The sequence below is a fragment of the Lolium perenne genome, chromosome 2, assembly GCF_019359855.2.
Source record: "Lolium perenne isolate Kyuss_39 chromosome 2, Kyuss_2.0, whole genome shotgun sequence".
NCBI classification, from domain to species: domain Eukaryota; kingdom Viridiplantae; phylum Streptophyta; class Magnoliopsida; order Poales; family Poaceae; genus Lolium; species Lolium perenne.
The window spans coordinates 23,884,039-23,907,471 of record NC_067245.2 but is presented as its reverse complement, the minus strand read 5'-3'; the positions used below and the strand labels follow the sequence as shown (position 1 = coordinate 23,907,471).

The window sequence follows — 23,433 nt, the reverse complement described above, 5'->3', positions numbered from 1 at the left end:
CTCCGCAGGTTCTACCTTAGTTGCCACTTTCGTGTGATGGTGGCTCCATCGCTACACTAACCATTCTAGCAAGGCTGACAGACAGGGAGTCGACTTGACGAGCACCCGTCAAATGACAAGCATGGATTTTTTTTTTTTACTGGGTGATATTTCGTGTTTAGCGCCGGTCCCCTCTAGAAAATTAACTTACCAGACTAAAAATCCCGAAACTGGTTCTCATTGGCAGAACTAACTTTTGCTATGTACGAAGTTTCTTTGTTTCACAATTACCAGCGGAGAGGATTGGTTCCAACTCGACACGTTTTGAAGGGCAAGCGAAGTAGCGAACTACTCCTACCACTAGGACAAGGTAGCTAGTGGGACATTTAACTGGATTTGCTTGATTTAATGCTCTAAATTTTTGATATCTGACTTTCGTTTGAAAATTTTGTCCGGTAACTGGGCGGTATATATTTCGTGGTAACTAGAAATGCCGGCCCTTTCCGGTTAATTTTCAATCGGGTAGCGAAAACCTGACTACGGCTAATTAGCAAGGGTTAATTAACAAGGGTTAATTAGACATATGCAACTGCAATTATTTCGTATTTGACAAATGTCTCTACAATTTTTTTTTTGAGAATTCGGCAGGTGAGCTGCTCGATAAGTAGATTTGGCGCGCACAGTTAATCAGGGAAACCGGGCCCAAAAACCATACAAAGCGACCCAGTTTATGAGGGAAACCGGGTGAGAAAAACCGGAAGGGGGAATCTAACACACACCCACACCGCCACTGCGTCGAGGACTCCAAAGGCGGCGCCTTCAAGAAGGTAGTGGCAGAAACTGTCGCCGTCGCCCGCTCCGAGGGAGCTCGGGTTTTCACCCGGAGACCAGAGGACACACACAACGGCAGGAGAATCCGCCTACGATGACGCCTTCAAGAAGGGGAACGACACCCAGTGGTGCCGCCGTCATCAGCACCGGCCAGACACAGTGCAAAGCTTTCGCCCGGCTTCCTCTCCGCCGCCGGGCCAAACAGCATGGAATGGAGCTTGACACCACCCGGCAAGAACCAGGCCAACCAGCCCAACGCCCCGAGAGCGGAGCTGGGAGGCGCCTATCGGGGCCCGCCGGGGCCCATCAGAGCCCACAGGAGCCCATCTGAGCCCGCAGTAGCCCAAAAGAGCCCGCGCGCGCAAGCGCCGACGGCGCACAAGGCAGCCACCGGGCAGCCGAACAGCGCCACGCCAGGCGAACATCGCGCCCACCCCAAGCCGTAGGGGGCCGCGCCATGGCCGGGCGGGGGGAGATGTGGACCGGACGGCGAGCTGCAGGGGAGCGGCGAAGGCCGAAGCCGACCCGCAGACCCGCCACCAGGGCCGGCGCGCAGGGCACCACGGCGAGGACGATGCGGGCGCGACGAGAGGAGGGCCCATCTGAGCCCGCAGGGCCCATCCGAGCCCGCAGAGCCCGCCGACAGAGCCCGCGCGAGCGCCGGCGGCACACTGTGCGCCGCCGTGCCCGGCGGAAACCGCGGCCACCCCAAGCGGCAGGGCCGCGCGCAGAGGCCGGACGACGAGCTGCCGAGCAGAAAGGCCGCGGCCGGCCAGCATCCCGCCGCCGCCGGGCCGGCGCGCAGAGGCGGCACCGCGTGGACGACGCAGACGCAACGAGGGGACGGCGGCGAGCAGGACGGCGGCGGGCCACGCACGGAGCCAGCGCGGACGACGGCGACCTCCGGGACCGGCATGGCGGCTTCCCTCCAAGACGGCCATGCGGGGGCCCGAGAGGCATAGATCCTCGCCGCCCCCGTCCTTGGCGGCGCACGGCTTAGCCGGCGGCGGCCTCGGGAGGCGACGAGGGGGCGGGCAGAGGAGGTGGGGAGGTGGCGGCGGGAGGCTAGGGTTTCCCTCCCCCGTCGCCTGGAGGGGGCGACAGGAGAGAGAGTTCTCTTTGGATTTTGCCTCCGCTCTGGCTGTGGGTGTCTCTACAATTTTCATCTTTCGAAATATGCCACTTCAGGGGCGTTTTTGAAAAGCCGAGAGTGGCGTTTTCGAAGAATCTTGAGAATTATAGCAAACACAGTCGTAGTTTGCTCCTGCCGCCCATGCGTTGCGGTTGTTGGCAATGATCCAATTGCTTTGCTACTACTTTTTTTTTACTAGTACTACATGCCAGCTGATCGATATCTACTATTAATGAGCAGCTGTCTTCGTTGACGATTGTTCGTATCCATGCACGCAGCCTACGTGATCAATTTAACATGAGGTTGGTCGATCGGTTGTTGCAGCTCATGCATTGCAGAGAGACATCTATACATATAGCTTCAAAACGGCAATTATCAAGTTCCATATACGTGACAAGAGTTCAGTGCGGCCGACATGCGTGTTTTTTAAGCAGGCCAAACTCTTCGCCAGTACAGAGAATAAGTCGAGAGAAGGTTCGTCTCGTGGCATTTCACAAAGTGCCAGCAGTGTCTGAGGCAACTACCATGTTTTATTGAGACTAATTTGTCCCATCTCATGCATGTTCTGCACTCTGAAGTCAGTGCTCTGATCATGGTAGAGAAGGTTGTTGTCTCGAATCATACAAAATATAACAGGTTAGGTTTTGATCATATTCATGTGATGGCAGATTCTTCCTCGATCGCCATATTCATTGTGTTTTTGTTTCTTTCTTGGAAAGCAATATACGGTGGGCATTGTCGAAAGAAATAATACACGGGGTGGGCAAATGTAGTACTCCTATTCGATTAAGCCAAGAAAAAAATGTAGAATTTGATTAGACAATTGCCATGGTAGCGAGCCCCCTATAAATATTCCCTCTCCCTTTTGCGGCAACTCTGCGCTTAATCGTTTGTTGGAGTTCGATCTCTCAGCTCCAGCCATGGCAGAGAAGGGAGAGAAGGTGAGTTGCCCTAATTCTCACGTACTTGCTTTCAATTTGCATGCATGCATAGTTGATTTGGCAGCTGTAGCCATATGTTGTGAGCTTTTTTGTTTAATTCTTCTGCCATGCATGTAACTAACCAGGTATCTACGTTGATCATTGAATCCAACCTGGAATGCGAGAAATGTTACAGGAAGATTCAGAAAGTTCTATGCAAACTCCAAGGTACGTACGTAGGATCAAACACTCAGTCGAGGTCAAATTAATCATGTAAACACGTAGATTTATCTTGTGTTTCGCTGATTAACGTCTAAAGTCTAAACTTCGACCAATCGATCAGAGAAGGAGAAGATCAGGACCATCAATTTCGAGACGAAGAATAACACGGTGACAATCTCCGGACCATTCGATCCGGTGAAGCTGTCGCGGAAGCTGAGATGCAAGGCCTGCGAGGCGATCAAGGACATCAAGATCGTACAAGAGAAGAAGCCTGAGCCAAAGAAGGACGAGAAGATCAAGCCTGAGCCAAAGAAGGAAGAGAAGAAGCCTGAGCCAAAGAAGGACTGCTGTAAGTGCTGCACGAAACCCGACGAGAAGAAGCCTGAGGAGAAGAAGCCGGAGGAGAAGAAACCGGAGAAGCCTAAGCCAAAGGAGGACCCCAAACCGGCGGCCGCACCGGCGCCATCGTCCACGACTGTGAACCTGCAGTTCACGCAGATCTGCAACCTGTGCTACCCGTGGCCGTGCAGCGACCCGAGCCACTGGGGCGGCATCCATCAGCACCCGCAGCCGCAGCCGCAGCCCCAGCCCAAGCAGCCGCCGCCGCAACCGCAGTGGCCGTGCGACCCGCCGACGATGCCGGCGCTCGGCCACCACCACCCGTGCCCGCCCTGGGCGCCGGCGACACCGAAGAGGCAGCCGTGCGGAGGCCCGTCGTACTGCGGGGGGTGCGGCTCGTGCGGCGGTGGATATAATGGATGGCCGCCGGCGATGCCGACGCCACTGCAGATGATGCAGCCGCCGCCGATGATGGGCTGCGGGGGGCCGGCATCGTCCTGCAGAGGGTGCAAAGGTTGCCGGATCGTGCAGGAGGGGAGGTTCATCTACGAGGAGTACCCGCCGAATTCGTGCACCGTCATGTGACTCTAAAACTGCATGACAACCGTGTGCATGCATTCATATGGTTGTTTGACCTCTCTGCATGTTATTTTTCTTGGCAATTATTAGTGCTTGATGTTCGATGTATCCTTTATGTTTTTTTACGTGTATCTTTTTTTTGTATAACAATTGTTTAGTTGCTCACCAAGTGTACCACATGATTTTTGACGTGTATCCTTTATGTTTACTTATGCACAGCACTCAATTTCAAGTCCATTTTTGTGGGAAAGAAGGTGTATCCACCATGTGCATTTTCCAGTATGAAAGTATATCTTGTTTGAACGGTTAATGTAGTTTCTTAGCAAGAAATACATATGTATTTGTTTTGAGAAATAAAGTATAGGAACACTAATGTTGGCTTTGGCTCGATTCAGCTCGAAACAATTAGTCAAAAAATCACCACCTACTCGACCAGTTACCAACTTGGCTCAATTGAGCTTGAACTCATAAGTTTAGCGAGTCAAGCAGAGCCGCCACTTGAACATAACCACCTTAAGAACACCCCTAGATATGGAAACAATAAAGCAAATATACTGTGTACTATGAGGCATGTAATGCATAGAGGGGAGACTATAAGCTGGCCCACATTGGCAACAGAAAAAAAGGACGAATATGACCTCAAACATACCCATTTTGTAAAGGCGCTCCTGAAATATTCGTTTTTAAGATCAAGTGGACAGCTAGACTTAATGAAGATGGAGACGGAGATGGTGCGGGGCTTGGCTTGGTTCGACTCACTATTTTTTACTATAAAATTGAGTGTAAAGTGGCATATAAATATAATTCCTAAATATCTTAATACTACGAACCATATAAGTTGTATTGAAAAAATCCAAAAAAGTTGTAAGAACTCAATGTTTCTTAAAAAATCCATTTGAACCAAAGAAACTCTCCGCGTTGACCCATAATGGACCATCTTACAAAAAAACTAATTTCCACTGTAAATATATGGGAAAAATGTAAACTTTTCCTTAAATAGTACGATTTCCATCATTCAAACAAATTACAAGAAGAAGCGTTCATAGTCTTTCTGGATTGTAGCATTCTCATAGAAATTCTTGAGGATTCTAGTCTCTGATTTGTTTTCTGTGTGAGCCTTATGCATCATAGGTTCGGAGTTGACAATTTCCTATATATTTCATTCACATGGCCCATTCTCTACAAAATATGCAAGTCCATTTGCATTTTTATCTATATCTTTCCACGTTTTTCTCACTAATCCAAAGTCTTCAACTTTCTTTTATTTAGGTACTCCCTCTGTTTGGGTTTAGGGCATGTACAATGGTCTTATCTTAGTCTTATCTTAGAAATGCCACATAAGATAATTGCTGAGTTGGACGAGAGAGAAAGAAAAAAAGATCTTTGCCTTCTCTTGGCTAAGAGATCATCTCTTAGCAAGATAAGACTAAAAAATAACCCATTGTATACCATGTTTTGTTGTCATATCAAAAGGCATAAGATAAGACCGTCTTATCAACCATTGTACATGCCCTTAGAGGGCCGGAGGGAAAGTTTGCTAATACCAAACATGAGCTGGCCTCGGGGACGTTAGGCATTCTATTAATTGCACCTACAGTCACTCGAGTTAAATAGGCTTTTTCCTTCCTTCTACTCTCTCTCTGTTTGCATCTAACCATAGAAACATGAGGTAATCCGCGAGATAATCTGCTCACCAATCCTTCGCGAGGAAAAGAAGGCATGCATTGGGCATTCCTATTTGCCACGGATCGCCCTCTTCCTCCTCCAGCAAAACGCTTCTCTGGCAATTAATTTAGGCACGGAAATTAAGGGCAGTTAAGACTCCGGACTTGTTTTTCCAAATCTCTACTACCTAAAAAAGACGAACGGGTTCCGTCGTCAACCCAATACGTGGTCCGTTCGTCCGACGCCCCAGTCTTCGTCCCATCGGTTTTTTGCCATCGCTAACCACCGGCTTATTTTACTCCCTCTCCGTCTCTTCCTTCCGTCCCACTGGTTTTTTTTCCTCCAGCATAACCTTCCCCTCACGGCGCCTTCGCTGATCTCTGATGAGAACCCCTCCCGCATCCGCTTTCCGCACCTTGCCCAAGCGCCGCCGCCGCATCACGCATCTTTGATCTGTTGCACCGCCGCCTTTGACGGAGGAGACGGTCATCAGCAATTTCGCATCAGCACATCGCCTACCAAGGGGCTGCCGCCGCCGCGCCGAACGCATCCTAAGATTTCTCCTCTGCTAAGATCATCTGTCCCACCACGCCTCGCCTCTCCCATCCCCGATCGGCGATCGCGCGGGACGGCGGACGCCATGAGAATTGAACAGTTGGATCGGAGTTCCTGTCGGACCTAAGGCCACACACATCGACGAGCTCTGGATCCTCGCGCACGGAGAGATTATCCGCCGCCAGCAAACCGCCGGCAGGCGCATCCTCGATCAACATGTGATTCGTCCACTGAGTTGGCTGGGGCCGGGCCTCTCTTTAATTGGTGATAAACTGATCATTCGTTTGGTTCGTTCTTTGGTTGGCTCCTCTGGTCCGGTGTTGGTGTTGACTTAAAACTTCTCCCTTTGCTGCGCTGGCCAGCGGCCATGTTCTTTCTATGTGAGAGTTCTTGTACTGGTGGGTTCCAAAGTTGGTGCCTCGCAAACGGAAAAGTAGGCACTACCTGAGAGGGTGCATTTGAATGAAGTTCCTCGCAAGGGAGATGCTAAATTGCTAATGGTGAGCAGCATTTGTTTGATCTGCTGCTCTAGGATAGGAGCTCTGAGCTGATCTACCCGATCTGATCTAGGTAAAAATCTTCAGTCCAATCACCTGCTGGTTTCAGTACATTAATTGTTTTACTTGAACATTTGTGAAATATAACAGGTCTTGCAATTTGCTCTGAAATACAATAAGTTGATTGATCCATGTATAACTTCTTTGTTACCATTCCTCGCAGATATGTGTAACTTTTAACTTGCTTGCCATACATTTCAGTGATTATGCAAGATTCCATTGGATGCCTACAACTAATCTAATACATTATATTTTTCTAATGAGACCTGTCATGTATTTTTCTAATGCCTACAACTAATCTAATACAGTCCAATCTAACATGAATCGACGTAAAGCATGTTCATCGCCTCTAATACAGTATATCTTTGAAAATATACACATTTAGAAAAAATTGGTATGTGCGAAGGCCAAGCAAGTTCACTTTAATTGGGACCAAACTCTGAAGATTGCATATATATAACTCCTTAGTGAGGACTGCCTATTAGTTAGGCATGTCTAAACCAGGTTCCGGTGAGAGTGAGTTTGCGACCTGCACTGATTTTTCTTGGCATCATTTTAACTTGTGAGTGGGGATGGTGCTTTAGTTCTTGGTGTTTTAGAGATAGCAAACTATCTGTATGGTACAATATTCTAGAATCTGGATATCATGGGAGAATGTGTAAGCAAAATATTAAGTGCGATTGGTATTGAAAATTAGCAGCCACGGGAGCAATCATATTCTGTGATTTACTATGGGCATCTCGACACTTGCTCTAATGCTACTTATTGATCTTATTATCTCCTCAAACAAAGTACATGAGCAAGGTCTAATTGCCATACTGCATTACCACTATCACGGCTTTTTAAGGCGGTAAGGCGTCCTAAACCGCTCTACCCCTGCTCTGACACCTAAGCGCCTAAAGCGGGCAAATTTCCTAGACTTGGCTAGGGTGCCTCATCTCCTAAGCATCCTAAGGAGGACGCCCTTCAAAACATGCTAATCCTAGAGATATATGATTCGAAGTGTTGGTATATTTTTCATTAGAGAGTCCTTTTCAATAATGTATTTCCATGGATTATGATCCAGTTATTCTGGTGGCTTGCATAATCAGGTTAACCACTATACATGTATTATCTCTGTAGGATTTCCATCAACGGGGCAAAATTAAATTTTTATTTTGGAGGAAAAATAGTTTCTCCTCGCGAACAGATGTGGATATTAATTGAATTTGGAGAACATGAAGGATTGAGGTAACATAGTTTTACAGAAGTTTATGCCACCTTCATCACAGAATGCTTCAGTGACCAATGTAGATATGTCGTTATCTGAATTATGTTTTCACCTATGCTCGTTAACTTGTATGTGACTTTGTTGGCAGCCCCCAACTATAATTCACTAAGTCCGCCACACAAATTTCAGTGGAATTTGTGCTGCTTGATTAACTCAATTTTCAGGGATTGTGATGGAGGCCTCTCGGGGAAGAGTATCTTAACCAACAACCCATCAGTAGGTTAACTTCATAGTCATTAAGGTTATTAGGGGAAGAGCCATATTCTTCTGCTGCAAGTAAGGGACTTCTCTGGGCGTCTAAGGAAATTTTAAATGTTCAGTCGATTGGTTGTTTACCTGAAACTGGAATGCTTTCCTATTTTGTAGTTGTTGGATCGTATGGCTCAGCCACGGTGGCGGATAATGGCGAGAAGTGTTTCGTACTCCCAAATATTGTGTGGTTGCTTCTAGCAATGGGCTTTAGTAACATTCAACTGATTCAGGATGAGCTTGTCCGGCATATATGAGCTGGGTATACAGTTGTAGATGACAAGTGCAAGTTATAAAATTAGGCATCACAAAACTTTTTAGCAGGTGAGATTAAATTGTCTACCTAGAGAATTTTATCTGATATTTATGTCATGTTAAATAGGAAGCTCAAATAAATTTATCTGTTATGTTATTATTTTGGAAGCCATGTCAACATGTTTTATTTTGAATGATATGTATTACTTAAAATCTTCTATGCATGCTAATCATCCTTTGTGTCAGTTTTTTTTTGAGTAGCATATCACGTGTACCACGTGATTCATTTTTTTATATCATAATGTTGTCCTTTTTCATTCCTAGGCAAAAGAGTTCATTGCTGAAATATAAACTCGGACGCAGTGCTTCTTTTTTAGTGGTCGGTGTTCATTCCTGAAGATATTATGAAGTTTGTGCAACTGAACATGCATGTACATCAACTTCAGCAACATAGAGAAAAATATAACTCATTTTTCTAGATAATATGGGATTTTAGTGGTGGAAATTTAAGGAATAGGAAAATGCACTCACCCCACGAAGAAATGATGCTAAACAAGATGTTCCTGGTTGAAGTAAAAACACACTAGCTTTAACCGGCAAGCGAGTGGATAGACAATCTGAGAGAGAGAGAGAGAGAGAGGAAGATATCTTTCACGTTAACAGAAAAAAAAGAACGCCATTTAAATTTTTGGTTCGATACAATATATTTTTCTCCTGTAGCAACGAACAGGCATTTAACTAGTTACCTAAAAAAGCTCTCCGGCCCTCTAAACCCAAACAGAGGGAGTATCTTGCAAAAATCATTAGTCTGTGCCATGTTATTAATGTGTTGTTTCTATGCATATGCTTTTATGATATCTTCATATGTCACGAATGGGAGAAGGATGGATTAAAAAAAACTTGAACAGAACGTCACATCACGTCACGTTGACGCAGGGTTGGCCTGGTCGAACCAATATGTTTTTTTAGAGAATGGGCCAGGCAGTATGTGCGATGGTCTAGGACCGAAGCTGAATAGGGCCGACACCTCATTTCATATAGCATTTTAGCTTGTAGTCTAGACCAACGAAGTCCAAGTCCAAACATTATTGGGCCTGTTTTTGGGGACTGCTATTTGCCGACCTGGTCGGCTCGTGCGGGGGCCGGCTCGTGCGGGGGCGCCGCACACCCAGCGACCAGGTCGGGTAGGCTGGGCCTCGGCCAATTAGCCTCAGGTACGGGTTTTTTTTTTCTGTTTCTTTTCTGTTACTAATATTTTATTTTTCATAATCTAAATTTTTTTAGAAAATAAAAATTCTAGGTTTTTTTTGAAATATGAACAGTTTTAAAACTCGAACAATTTTTAGATCTGAACAGTTTTAAAATTTGAATAATTCAAAAATCATAATTTGAATAGTTTTTAAAGCTGTATATTTTTATTGAACAAACCAAATTTCAAATTTGAGCATTTTTTCGATTTGAACAATTTTCAAATATGAACAATTTCCAAATTTGAACAATTTTCAGGTTTAAACAATTTTCATTTTTTTTAAAATTACAAAAATTTCAAATTTTAATTTTTTTTATCATTTGTTTGAATTTTAACGTTTTTTAAATCCTATAAGAAAAAATAGAAAAAAAAACAGAAATGAAAAAACATAACAGAAAAAATAACTCAAAAAAAGAAACGGCCAACTGGCCCAACACCTGAACTGGGCCGGCCCGTACGGCGCCGACCTGGTCGGTGTATAGGAAATCCCCCTGTTTTGTCCCTGGGGTTCTCAAATATCAGGCCCGGTCCAGTTAGTATGAACATATTTTTAGCTCATTATTAACTATATCAAAGCTGACCCTCTTTGCCCTAACCATAATGTTTTGGACACTGTTCATGGTACATTTCTATCCAATCAAAACTTGACACCATGTTCATCTACAGTGCCTCAATTTCCCTTTTTATTTGATTATTTTAGGCTGGTGACCGATTATTATTTGCCATGGATAAATCGTGCACAGTTAAAGCGGTGGAGACCTACCCATTCCTCTGGAAATATCCAGAGATCCACCGCCTCCTATCTCCCACCGCTTCCAAAAATAGAACGCCCAGACTCCAGACTACTCTCTTCCTCCCCATGGCCGCCGCCAACTTTTCCAACCGATTGCACCTCCCTTCCCCCCACTTATCTCCAGATATGGAGGAGTTGGGAGCGCTCCTCTCTTTCTCCGCTCCCCTGCACGTCCAGCCGCGTCATGGTGCAGCCCCAGATGGGAGGAACCGGCGTGGGGGCCATTGAGGCATCGACAACGCCAGTGTCGCGGTCGACGAGGTCTAGGCTTGGCGGGGTCGTCCGAGATCGGCGCTGGTGGACAGAAGTGAGAATTGGTGGCGGCCGCAGCGGTGGTGCTGAATTGCGCAGCGGGGAACTTTAAGACGGAGGAGTAGGGCGACGGCAAGGACGTCGTGCAGGAGGAGGATGTGGGGGAGAAGTGCACGGAGCTGTCTCCGAGGTGGCGACGATACATGGTGCGTTCCTCCATCTTTTGGCTGTTTCAATTTGGTTTTGATTTATTCCTGTAGAAAATGAACATTCCAAATACAGAATTTCATGGAGGGGACACTAGGCTGATTCCAATCCGTATTGATTCCTCATTGATCTTTTTAATTTTACATGACACAAATGATACTAAGTTGTTTCCTCAAAATTTGTAGGCAGTCGTAAGGATAGTCCGTGTGTATACGAGAACATCCACTTCTTTGTTGGGGAAAGGTCAGGGACACTTTTGTGGCTTACTTTTCAGCATATACTTTTGGTTACTCTGGGTTCAGAAAGAATTAAGAGGAAAAGCACTGTTTTATATTTGGAAAGGGAAGAGAACTATCTGCACATGTTGTTTTTCTCATCAAGAATGTATTCTGCATCAGTATGATGCCTGCTTTTCAGGATCCCTTGCACCTTCGATGTTAAGCAGGTATAATGATGCACTTATTTTAGAGTATAGGGAAGTATTAGTACTACTCCTGTACATATTAGAGCATAAGAAATCTCTGAATTGTATCTTCGAAAATATAGAACCAACAATACCCCACCACCTTTATTATGATTTATTTTTGCATTCATATTGTTCTTCAAACTATATAGAACCAACAATACCCCGCCACCTTTATTATGATTTATTTTTGCGTTCATAACTCAGACACGCTATTTTGACTACTTTCACCACCCATACAAGTTCCAAATTTACAGCTTCCATCAATGTTTGTTTCATTCCTTCATGCCATTGGTATATAGTAGCACAGTACATAAAGAAACGTATGAATTTTGCAGGTTTAGTAACATATCCAGTAGTTGCAGACAAATACTTGATTGGCCAGCTTCCTCACTATTTGAAGTATGTTCAGTGTCAAATCAACTATGGAATTACACAGATCACACGTTTCATGTATGCAGTGCAATTTCATAGAATCCAAATCCAAGTAGCATGGATGCCTTTTACCTGGATTTATGTGTCGTCTGCATTCTTGGTTTCAGAGAATCAAAATTAATAAGCTGAAGATACAAACATCATTGGTCTTATGATAAGCTTGCTTACTTCAAGAACAATCAGGCAAGGACTAAATAGATGCAGAGTTGCACTACCAGCACCAGCTGATGGTAAGAAAAAAAGATATTGCTCTACATTTATTCACATTTCTTCCACGGATTATTCTTTCAGATATAACACATTTCGTACTCATGTTGCTTTGTAGAAAGAGAACTTACTCACTATTGTTAGGTCAGCATGAAATTCGACTTACTGGACTACATACCACTGAAGTTTTCCCTTAAACAATATAGATTCTTTCAATTATTCTTTGTATAAAATAAATTCGTTGCTCTTCCTTTCTTTTATATCAGGGGAACACAATGGAAAGATACATTCTAGCCAACCGGATAGACCAGTTTAGGGAACATGTGAAGGAAAAAAGCTCAATCTATATAATTCTATAATATGTACTGAAAAAATACGAGGCAACAGACCACCACCCTTACTGGATTAAAATAACCTAGCTGACAAAAATTCACGAAGTCATTCTGAAGCCTGAAAACTTTCCATTGTTTGCATATGATGTGCAGCCTTTCGATGCCCTGCATACATGCATAGGCGACATTACCCTTCTGTCAGGTATTCAATGAGCAATTGTTTAAACTATGTATGCTAGACATTAGCCACTGTTCCTTTTCATTCATCTCGGTTTTTAGATTCCGGATTTAACACTAATTCAACCCCTCATTAGATGCTGTTGGACGGGTTACAATGCTGACACACATTATTCCGTCCAAGAAAAATCCAATGACACTCCATGGGGATGGCGTGCAAAAGCCTTTTATGCATTTGCTCTTTATAGAGCTTCATGTGAGCATACCATTGTTATACTCTGCCGGGCATCGGTAGCCTATACTGGAGTTTTTTTTTTTTTTTTTTTTTTTTTGTAATAAGGATAGTTGTACGTGGACTTAGCTGTGGTTTATCTTGGTAGGTATCTTATAATATGTGCTCTACACTGAAGTTGTTTGTAACGAATTATCATACAAAGTTGTTTGTAACGAATTATCATACATTTTGTCTACAACTGTAATATGTAGTGAGTTTATATTGTTTTACCATCCATGACTAAAAGTGTTGTAATATCCTACTATGCAGTGAGTTCACATTGTTTGGTTACCTACCACCGAATGTGTGGTTCAGGCTTAGCTAACTTTATGAATGATATCTATTTCAGGTTATGCAGTTCAAAGATAGATTAGTTTTGATTTTTGTGTTATATCTACGTTTGTGGATAGGCCGAAGGATAGACCAACTCTTGACTGTATGTAATGCACCTTTCCGTTGCCACTACTTAACAGTACTATGACGCATCTCTGGCAGTTAATGGTATCATCTGACGGGCGCGGCGTGCGCCGCGCAACACTTCCTAGTTGTCTTTAAAGGGGGAAATAAACGCATACATTTGAGATAGAGAGAGAGACAGAAAACATCATACATCTTAAATTGAAATCACGTCTGCTGTGTTTGGATGCGTGGAATTGGGCTCGGAATCACCAAATCTGGAATTTGTAAGCAGTTTCCACCGTTTGGATAGGCCTTAGAATCTGAGCCTGGAAACTGAGCCCAAATTCCACGGGCCGAATCTGTACGTGTAAACATCAAGCGAAACATTCCGAGGTCCGACCCTCGGAATCGCTCGGAAACTGCGTGCGTGCTCCTCGCGAACGAGCCAGAGCGGAAGCAGCGACGCAGTTCATCGTCGAGGAACACGCTCCTGTCGTCGTCGCCGCCACCATCCTGACGAGACCGGCCGGATCCCGTCGTCGTCGCCGCCTCCATCCCGATGAGACCGACCGGAGCCCGTCGCCGCCGCCGCCTCCATCCCGACGAGACCGACCGGAGGCGCTCGACATTGGCTCCTGGCCGCGAGCGGAGGTGCTCGGCGTCGACTCCTGGCCGCGAGCGGAGGATCTTGGCGTTTCTCTTGGACAACGGACGCAGCGCTCGGCTCCTGGCCGCGAGCGGAGGATCTTGGCGTTGCTCTTGGACAACGGACGCAGCGCTCGGCTCCTGGCCGCGAGCGGAGGATCTTGGCGTTGCTCTTGGACAGCGGACGCAGCGCTCGGCTCCTGGCCGCGAGCGGAGGCCCGTACGGCGTCGGGGAGGGCGGATCTAGGCGAGTACGGCGCCGGGGAGGACGGATCCAGGAGAGCGGAGGCACGTACCGCGTCGGAGACGACGGCCGCCTCGCCGGCAATTGCTGGCCGGAGCTGGGAACGATGGGGATGGAGGCCCTCATCGTTTTCTTTATTCAATTTTTTTTAATATGGGCAGTTGGGCACGATGATAGCTGTGGTCAATTTCTTTTCTAGTGTGTGTGCTAAATAATATATATACAATCTAATTCTTTTTTACATGTACCCAAATTTATATTGTTCAAATTCAACAAAACACCAAATTCCAAAATTACAGTGTTTGTACATCCAAACAGGATTTGGAATTGGGTTGACTCTTCGATTTCAACATGAAATTCCGAGCACATCCAAACAGCTGAATTGTATTTCAGAGCCAATTCATTTCCATATTGGATTTGGAATCTAAAAGTCCAATTCAATTCCATAGATGATTCTATGCATCCAAACACAGCAGTAGAGATTCAAGTTTACATTGGTTATGTGTTGCACGGCAATACATTTCTTAGATGTTTTAATATTTACCTCCTGCGACTTAAATATATCTTATATATAAAATTTTAATTACGGAGATTCTCCAGATATTTGATGAAAATAGTAAGTCTAGAGAGCTTCTTAATTCACGCGATCAGCGACTTAGTGCCCATGTGCTATTTCATCGTTCTTATGTTCACTTGCCTGTTACTGTTTGCACTGCCACTCTGACAGTGGAATGGAATCTCATATATTATTTGTCACATGCGGGGGTTAAGGGACCAACCTTCTTCCAATTATTTTATTCTGAATGATGAGTTATTTGAAAAAATCTTGAGCGGTGAAAAGAAGACAAGTCAATTATACATGCCCATGAGAGTCAATTGCAGCTCCTGAGCTGTCCTATTCCTTCGTATTGCGATGCCAGCTAATTTGCATGTTGTGGCCATTAATAATTAGTTTGGATGTTAAGCTCAACTTGGTCTGTTCAAGCATTGCCATCAGCTATAGACAGCCGTCACCTATCGAGATTATAGAGTAGAGGTGCACAGACGAATATCTCTTTGGCACGGTTAAAACTGAATTAAACAAAGTTCTTTTACAAAAAAAAATAAAAAAACAATTGGGGCACAAAGAGTCCATGTTTTATCTTCTGTTAAAACTAGGCATCCTAACACCTATCGACATTATAGAGGTAAGATCTCTTGGCGTGGTTAAAACTGAATTAAACAAAGTTCTTTTACAAAAAAGATATTCATAAAACTAATTGGGGCACAAAGGGTCTATGTTTTATCTTCTGATAAAACTAGACATCCAAGAAATATTATGCGGCTCGAAAATCCTATGTTGATTCTAGGTGGCCTCAACGTCGCTCTTATATGACTCGGGTGGTGTAATATTACTTTGCGACTTCCATCAAACTTCCCAATGAAACATTTCCTGCATCTCATGTGCAAGCTTGCTAGTCTTCAGACCGCGTCACTCCCACTCTGTCTGTGAGAGCCTGATTGATTGTTTCCGGCTAATAATCACACATTTCCCGTGGTGTCGGTGGTGTGAGAGTGCACCTACCAAAATCTGCCTGTCGGTGACCGACGGCCATCGCTCTCTGCCGCGCGGGCCCTCCACAGCTCACCTTTCTTCCACCTCCCGCCTCGCTGTTCTCCGAGTAGAAAAAAACTAATCAGGCTGGCCAACCATGTCGCGGAGATCCATTGTTAATGGTTAACTAATAATCCCGCATGGAAACCGACAGCGCAACCACCTCACTCTCGGTGGCCCGTCCTTTTCCCCTCTCCCCTCTCCTTCCGTTAGTTAAACGCCAGTGCTACTAGTAGCAGCGGCATCCCCGCGGCCACCCCCCACCACCGCCCCCCAACCCCGCGCGCGCTCGGGATCGGACCTCAGCTGGGAGATCGGCGCTTTGGGCGGCGCCATGGACCGCGACGCCGATGCCGTGGTGAGTCCGTCTTCTCGCGGGATCTCGCTTGCTTGCATTTCGCGGGTGGATCTCTGGGCATGGCGGAGTGTCTGAAATTTGTTTCCTGTGCAGAAGTCGGGGAGGCTCGTGGGCGGGCAGGTGTGCCAGATCTGCGGCGACGGGGTGGGCGCCGCGGCGGACGGCGAGGTCTTCGCCGCCTGCGACGTCTGCGGATTCCCGGTCTGCCGCCCCTGCTACGAGTACGAGCGCAAGGACGGCACCCAGGCCTGCCCGCAGTGCAAGACCAAGTACAAGCGCCACAAGGGTAACCATCCGTCTTCTTCCCCATTCTCGATTCCCCCAATTTCAACTACTATTGACCACGAAACCGGCAAGTTTGTAGATATAAGAACAGACGAAATGAAATGGGGATTTTATTTACTAGATCTTAGAGCGTTCTCTCCCTATCTCGTTTGCCGCATGCAATTCGAGCATAATTCACTAGATCTCACAGCATTACTCTCTCGCGAGCTACTAATAGGAGCTCTCAGGTTTCGCATGTTTCTGGAATTTGTTCTATCTGGCCCGGGTGAACTGTAGCTATGGATAACTAGCAGATAAGAGTTATTGTACCACATGATGCCAAACTCTATGCTGAGCTGTGCATCCCTTCTGCAGGGAGCCCTGCGATCCGCGGGGAGGAAGGCGACGACACCGACGCCGATGACGGCAGCGACTTCAACTACCCTGCGTCAGGCACCGAGGACCAGAAGCAGAAGGTTGCTGACAGGATGCGCAGCTGGCGCATGAGTGGCAGCGGGAATGTTGGCCACCCTAAGTATGACAGCGGCGAGATCGGGCTCTCCAAGTATGACAGCGGCGAGATCCCCAGGGGATACATCCCTTCAGTCACTAACAGCCAGGTTGGTGGTGGTATTAACGAGTTTTTTAGTAGGTTTTGCTGAGAATTCGTGTGTACACACACTGTTAGTTACATTATACTGAGTTTGATTTTTCTTTGCTTGCAGATCTCAGGAGAAATCCCTGGAGCTTCCCCTGATCATCACATGATGTCCCCTACCGGGAACATCGGCAAACGTGCTCCGTTTCCCTACGTCAATCATTCACGTATGTTCATTTCTTGCCATCATCTCTCGTGTTCCGTTTTGCAACACCCATTCTACTGATGATATGAGTGCTAAGAGGAGTTGAATTATTTCCCTTTGCCAGCGAATCCATCAAGGGAGTTCTCTGGGAGTGTTGGGAACGTTGCCTGGAAAGATAGAGTTGATGGCTGGAAAATGAAGCAGGAAAAGGGTGCTGTTCCCATGACTAATGGCTCAAGCATTGCCCCCTCTGAAGGCCGCGGAGCTGCTGATGATGCATCTACTGAATACAACATGGAAGATTCTTTACTGTGAGTGCCAGCACCCTCTTAGCACTCGTATTTTACAGCTGCATCTGTTGTTTGTCACTACAAACCTGATTGAACTTAGGATCTTGTTGCCTTTATACTTGCATGACTACTAAACCTTTCCTTGTCAGGAATGTTGCACATGTTCTTTTCAGCAAATGTTCTAGCCTATTATGTTGCAGCATTAATTTTATGCCATCTAAATTACAGGAATGATGAAACTCGCCAGCCTCTGTCTAGGAAAGTCCCCATCCCTTCATCCAGGATAAATCCCTACAGAATGGTCATTGTTCTGCGATTGGTTGTTCTAAGCATCTTCCTGCACTACCGTATCACAAATCCCGTGCGTAATGCGTACCCGCTGTGGCTTTTATCTGTTATATGTGAGATTTGGTTTGCTATGTCCTGGATTCTGGATCAGTTCCCAAAGTGGAATCCAATCAACCGGGAGACCTACCTTGATAGACTGGCTTTAAGGTGATTCTTCTTATCAGCTCTTTTGTACTTAGTTTTAAGCAGACCTTCTTTGATCATTCTTCCTGATGCTATTACTATCCATTTCCACTAACAGGTATGACCGAGAAGGTGAACCATCTCAGTTGGCTGCTGTTGACATTTTCGTCAGTACAGTCGACCCGTTGAAGGAGCCACCTATCGTCACTGCCAACACTATATTATCCATTCTTGCTGTTGATTATCCCGTGGATAAGGTTTCTTGCTATATATCTGATGATGGAGCTTCAATGCTGACTTTTGATGCACTGGCTGAGACTTCAGAGTTTGCTAGGAAATGGGTACCGTTCGTTAAGAAGTATGAAATTGAACCCAGAGCTCCTGAGTTTTACTTCTCCCAGAAAATTGATTACTTGAAAGACAAAGTCCAGCCTTCATTTGTTAAAGAACGCCGGGCCATGAAGGTTTGTATGCTTTTTATATACATAAATATTGATTTCACTTTTTTCTGATCCTATGCTAATATGTCTTCCAAAAAAACTGTTGCAGAGAGAATATGAAGAATTTAAAATTAGGATAAATGGCCTAGTTGCTAAGGCAATAAAGGTCCCTGAGGAAGGATGGATCATGCAAGATGGCACACCATGGCCAGGAAACAATACCAGGGACCATCCTGGAATGATTCAGGTTAGCGTATTTCCAATATAGACTACAATTGCTGAATACATAGACTGGTCTGGTTAGGTAGCTTTTGTGTATTCTGCTATTTAGAATGGTCGTTGCTTGGCTAACTCTAACTCCTGTTTCTGACCATACTCAGGTTTTCCTTGGTCACAGTGGTGGCCTTGATGCTGAGGGTAATGAGCTGCCCCGTTTGGTTTATGTATCTCGTGAGAAGCGTCCTGGATTCCAGCACCACAAGAAGGCTGGTGCCATGAATGCTCTTGTGAGTAGTTAAATGTTACTGAAGTTAAATTATCTACTTAGCGTTGGTTCTAATGGCAGATCAATCTTTTTCACAGGTTCGTGTCTCGGCTGTCCTTACTAATGGACAGTACATGTTGAATCTCGATTGTGATCACTACATCAATAACAGCAAGGCTGTCCGGGAAGCTATGTGCTTCCTTATGGATCCAAATCTAGGAAGGGGAGTCTGTTATGTCCAGTTCCCACAAAGGTTTGATGGTATTGATACTAATGATCGATATGCGAACAGGAACACTGTCTTTTTTGATGTAAGTCTGCGATCCTCTCCCATGTCTGTATTCACTGATGTCAAGTAATCATAGCTTAATAGGTGATGTTTTTTTGGGTACTTAATAAGTGATGCTAAGAGCCTAAGTTTGTTGATGCACTAGTTTTAAAATTCCTAACCGTATCCATTAACTTTTTGGGTTATTTCTGCTTTCTGCAGATTAACTTGAGGGGCCTTGACGGCATTCAAGGGCCTGTTTATGTGGGAACTGGTTGTGTTTTCAACAGAACAGCTATCTATGGTTATGAACCCCCAATTAAGGCGAAGAAGCCTGGTTTCTTGTCATCACTGTGTGGGGGCAAAAAGAAGGCAAGCAAGTCCAAGAAAAAGAGCTCAGATAAGAAAAAGTCGAGCAAGCATGTGGACAGTTCTGTCCCAGTATTCAATCTTGAAGACATAGAGGAGGGTGTTGAAGGTACAATCTATATTTTCTTGCATCTTCTAGGGCCCGATTCCTGAGTCACTGTTTTGTCATCCTGCAGCGGTTATTGTTTCATGAGCTTTAACCAACATGTAAGCATATTAACATGTCAACTTGTGACAGGTGCTGGGTTTGATGATGAGAAATCAGTTCTCATGTCTCAAATGAGCTTAGAGAAGAGATTTGGCCAGTCGGCAGCATTTGTTGCCTCAACTCTGATGGAATATGGTGGTGTTCCTCAGTCCTCAACTCCAGAATCTCTTTTGAAAGAAGCTATCCATGTCATAAGTTGTGGCTACGAGGACAAGTCTGAATGGGGAACTGAGGTAACATATCAATCATCCCATCAATAATATTCACATTCATATTTTCTAGTGTACAAAAATTGCGAGGAAAAATAGAAGTGAGGTACCAGTTTGCAAAATTGGGGATGCAACTGATGTTTGTGTATCTTTCCTCCGGAGAAACTAAATTATGTTGCTACTTTTTACCAATTGCAATTTGCAAATGATATGTCTCAGTTGGCATGAGTAAGGCAGTTTTTTTTTTTTTTTTTTTTTTTTTTGAGGGAGTAAGGCCAGTTCTTGATTAACTGTAACAAGGTTGTTCTGAATTGCAGATTGGTTGGATCTATGGATCTGTTACAGAAGATATTCTCACTGGATTCAAGATGCACGCACGAGGCTGGCGGTCAATCTACTGCATGCCTAAACGCCCAGCTTTCAAGGGATCTGCCCCCATCAATCTTTCAGATCGTCTGAACCAAGTTCTCAGGTGGGCTCTTGGTTCTGTTGAAATTCTTTTCAGCCGGCATTGCCCCTTGTGGTATGGCTACGGAGGACGCCTCAAGTTCCTAGAAAGATTTGCTTACATCAACACCACCATCTACCCATTAACATCGATCCCGCTTCTAGTCTATTGTATATTGCCTGCTATCTGTCTGCTCACTGGAAAGTTCATCATGCCAGAGGTAAACGTTGGTTTCATATTTCTGTTATTCAGTCGAGATAGCTTGCAACAACACAACTGACTGAATTCATTTTGGAATGCAGATCAGCAACTTGGCCAGTATCTGGTTCATCTCTCTCTTCATTTCAATTTTCGCCACTGGTATCCTTGAGATGAGATGGAGTGGTGTTGGCATCGATGAGTGGTGGAGGAATGAACAGTTCTGGGTTATTGGAGGTATCTCTGCCCATTTGTTTGCCGTCTTTCAAGGTCTTCTGAAGGTACTTGCGGGTATCGACACCAACTTCACTGTCACCTCAAAGGCTAATGACGAAGAGGGTGACTTTGCTGAGCTCTACATGTTCAAGTGGACGACACTTCTGATCCCTCCAACGACCATTTTGATCATTAACATGGTCGGTGTTGTTGCTGGTACCTCCTACGCCATCAACAGTGGTTACCAATCATGGGGGCCGCTCTTTGGAAAGCTCTTCTTTGCCTTCTGGGTGATTGTTCACTTATACCCATTCCTCAAGGGTCTTATGGGCAGGACAAACCGCACACCGACGATCGTTGTCGTCTGGGCTATCCTTCTTGCTTCGATCTTCTCCTTGCTGTGGGTCCGTATTGATCCATTCACTACCCGTGTTGCTGGCCCGAACGTCCAAACCTGTGGCATCAACTGCTAGGAAAATGGTAGTTGCAGAGACACAGAAAATACGAAGAATTGTGTTCTTTTGTTCAGAATATGTACATGGTCAGTGATTGACTGACAACCCACGGAAGATAGTTGTTGGGGTTGCAAATTACTACCTTTGAAAAAGTTGCCATGACAAACAGGGCATTTCTGAAGAACACAATTGTAAATAGGTGTAATGGGCCATTTGCCATTTTCACAAGGTCGAGGGCTTGTTTGAAACAAAGCAGTTTTCATAGGATTTTAATCCTATAGCAATTTTTCTTATGAGACACTTTGGATTGTAAGCATGTACCTATAAATTATTATAGAAGATATTCTTGTCCTCCTCATTATGAGACACTTTGGATTGTAAGCATGAAGTCCACCATCATGTTAATGTTTCTTTGAGAACTACTACCTCTGATCCGATCAAATTGATGCCAACTTGTATGTTGTATGCGCGTGTCGATTAAAACGGATGGGAAGGAGTACAAGGCAAGATGAGTTTCCCTCCCTTCAAAGGCAAGATGAGTTTCCCTCCCTTCACCTCTCTGCAATCACGATTCTATTTTCTTCAAAATTGCTGCAATGCATCCAAACCATTTATTTTGTGAAAGTCATGTGCTTTGCATTCATGTAGGAAATCCACAAGACAAGGCAATCAAATCATGTACTGCCCATATCAAAGACAAAAAAAAAAAGTACTGCCTACATCTGTTAAATAATGTCTTAACTTTAATTAGACCCGTATTTCTAAAGAGTAATCTATGAGTATCTAGATTGAGTTGAGATACCTTCTCCGGATGACGGAAGTATGATTTCTCCTAAACAAAAAACAGTGCACTCTCCTTGGGAGCTCCGTCCAGACCACTCCGCTGCTATCTGCTCTGCAGATTTTTTTCTATTAAGATATACTACCTTCATCCTAAAGCTTAAGCATTATAATATTTTTAGAAAATCAAACTATGTTAAATTTGCTCAAGAAATAACAAATATATTTCATATGATTTTCAATATCCAATCCGTCGGCTCAGTTTTTCAGAGGTGTCATAGAGGTAGGGAGTGCATGTGTATACGCGTGTGTGTGAACGACTGCGTTTATACTATGTTTTTGAAAAAAGAAAAAATTGGCTCCTGAAAAAACTACATTTTGGGTGGGGTGGGGGGTGGAGATCAGCGTTCCAACAGGCGCTGTAAAATCGGGCGCGCGGTAGAAAAATTCAGAGCGCAGGATAACTCGCTATCGAGCAACATATTTGATGTGTTCACTCCATCGTGCGACAAACCGAGACGACAAAAAAAAGGTCCAAGGCGACCGTTGGCCAGAAAAAGCCGAAGGTGCCCGTAGCGAAGAAGTCCAAGGCGACCGCTAGCCACCACCTCTGCCGCCATAGGCGCCATCGGCAGCAGAATCTGGCGCACCGTCGGTGTGCCCAACCCGCTCGACGACGACATAAGGTAAGACAAAAACCCTTCTTCTTTGTGTTGTCTTGAGGTAGATGAATAGCAATTTATTTTAATCATTTCCATGCGACGTAGTGTCGATGATGAAACATATTTGTTATACATGAAAATTGAATGTTGATTTCTCATTTGTTTCTACGAACTTTGTTTGTCATGAACTTGCTGAGCCATACTTTCCTTTTAAACTATGTCATGAATTTCAAATATATTATATGGAACAAATTATCAATTTAGTTGAATGTGTTTTAAATTGTTTATCATTTGATATTGCCTTATATATTTTTTTTTTTTGAGAAACACAGTACAAACGTAGGCGCTCACATACACGCGCATACACTAACCCCTATGAACGCACACACGCACACCCTACCCCTATGAGCACCTCCGGAAGACCGAGCCGGCGGATTGGATCTTGAAATTGACGAAGTCGCCACAGGCGCCTCGCTATCGACGGGAACGTCGCCTCCCACTGAAAGAATATTCCGCCTTTATGAGACACACAGATGTCAAACCTGGGGTTTGAACTCTGGTGGGCTCACTACGGGAAAACACTACGTTGCCGTGCGACCAATCGCACGGCAAAGGGGCCTATTTGCACGGCAAAGGATTTGCCGTGCGTCGGCGCACGGCAGCGTCTGCACGGCAACGCCCTCGAC

General features: G+C 45.0%; 2 protein-coding genes and 1 long non-coding RNA gene across 12 annotated transcripts; all 3 read left to right on the top strand.

Annotated features, from left to right (window-relative positions):
• The first annotated feature begins 2,620 nt into the window (after window positions 1-2,620).
• On the top strand, window positions 2,621-4,229 carry LOC127329802 (uncharacterized). The gene is made up of 3 exons (XM_051356238.2): window positions 2,621-2,883; window positions 3,009-3,090; window positions 3,206-4,229. Exons 1-3 carry the CDS (start codon window positions 2,863-2,865, stop codon window positions 4,006-4,008), a joined length of 906 nt encoding a protein of 301 aa, XP_051212198.1. The 5' UTR covers window positions 2,621-2,862; the 3' UTR covers window positions 4,009-4,229.
• A 1,693-nt stretch (window positions 4,230-5,922) lies between these two features.
• Window positions 5,923-13,233, top strand: LOC127331481 (uncharacterized). Of its 10 annotated transcripts, none has more exons than XR_007869776.2 (8): window positions 5,923-6,486; window positions 6,585-6,792; window positions 7,902-8,325; window positions 8,416-8,622; window positions 10,503-11,053; window positions 11,240-11,970; window positions 12,060-12,693; window positions 12,806-13,233. It is a non-coding gene; the product is annotated as an uncharacterized lncRNA (long non-coding RNA). The 10 variants fall into 10 exon arrangements; XR_007869778.2 differs by having other exon boundaries at window positions 5,923-6,792; window positions 7,902-8,009; window positions 8,214-8,325; XR_007869779.2 differs by having other exon boundaries at window positions 5,923-6,792; window positions 12,060-12,182; window positions 12,278-12,693.
• Window positions 13,234-16,011: 2,778 nt separating this feature from the next.
• Window positions 16,012-21,659, top strand: LOC127331480 (probable cellulose synthase A catalytic subunit 8 [UDP-forming]). Its single transcript, XM_051357658.2, has 14 exons — window positions 16,012-16,182; window positions 16,276-16,468; window positions 16,822-17,066; window positions 17,172-17,271; window positions 17,374-17,560; window positions 17,768-18,034; window positions 18,129-18,474; window positions 18,560-18,697; window positions 18,831-18,956; window positions 19,033-19,245; window positions 19,425-19,680; window positions 19,810-20,012; window positions 20,306-20,656; window positions 20,739-21,659. The coding sequence occupies exons 1-14, from the start codon at window positions 16,159-16,161 to the stop codon at window positions 21,321-21,323; spliced, it is 3,234 nt and encodes a 1,077-aa protein (XP_051213618.1). The 5' UTR covers window positions 16,012-16,158; the 3' UTR covers window positions 21,324-21,659.
• Window positions 21,660-23,433: the final 1,774 nt, after the last annotated feature.

Coding starts and splice junctions, on each gene's coding strand:
- LOC127329802 (XM_051356238.2), top strand. CDS start 2,863: ATGGCAGAGAAGGGAGAGAAG. Junction 2,884..3,008: donor TGGCAGAGAAGGGAGAGAAG/GTGAGTTGCCCT, acceptor GTAACTAACCAG/GTATCTACGTTGATCATTGA. Junction 3,091..3,205: donor AGTTCTATGCAAACTCCAAG/GTACGTACGTAG, acceptor CCAATCGATCAG/AGAAGGAGAAGATCAGGACC.
- LOC127331480 (XM_051357658.2), top strand. CDS start 16,159: ATGGACCGCGACGCCGATGCCGTG. Junction 18,035..18,128: donor CTTGATAGACTGGCTTTAAG/GTGATTCTTCTT, acceptor TTCCACTAACAG/GTATGACCGAGAAGGTGAAC. Junction 18,475..18,559: donor AAGAACGCCGGGCCATGAAG/GTTTGTATGCTT, acceptor AAACTGTTGCAG/AGAGAATATGAAGAATTTAA.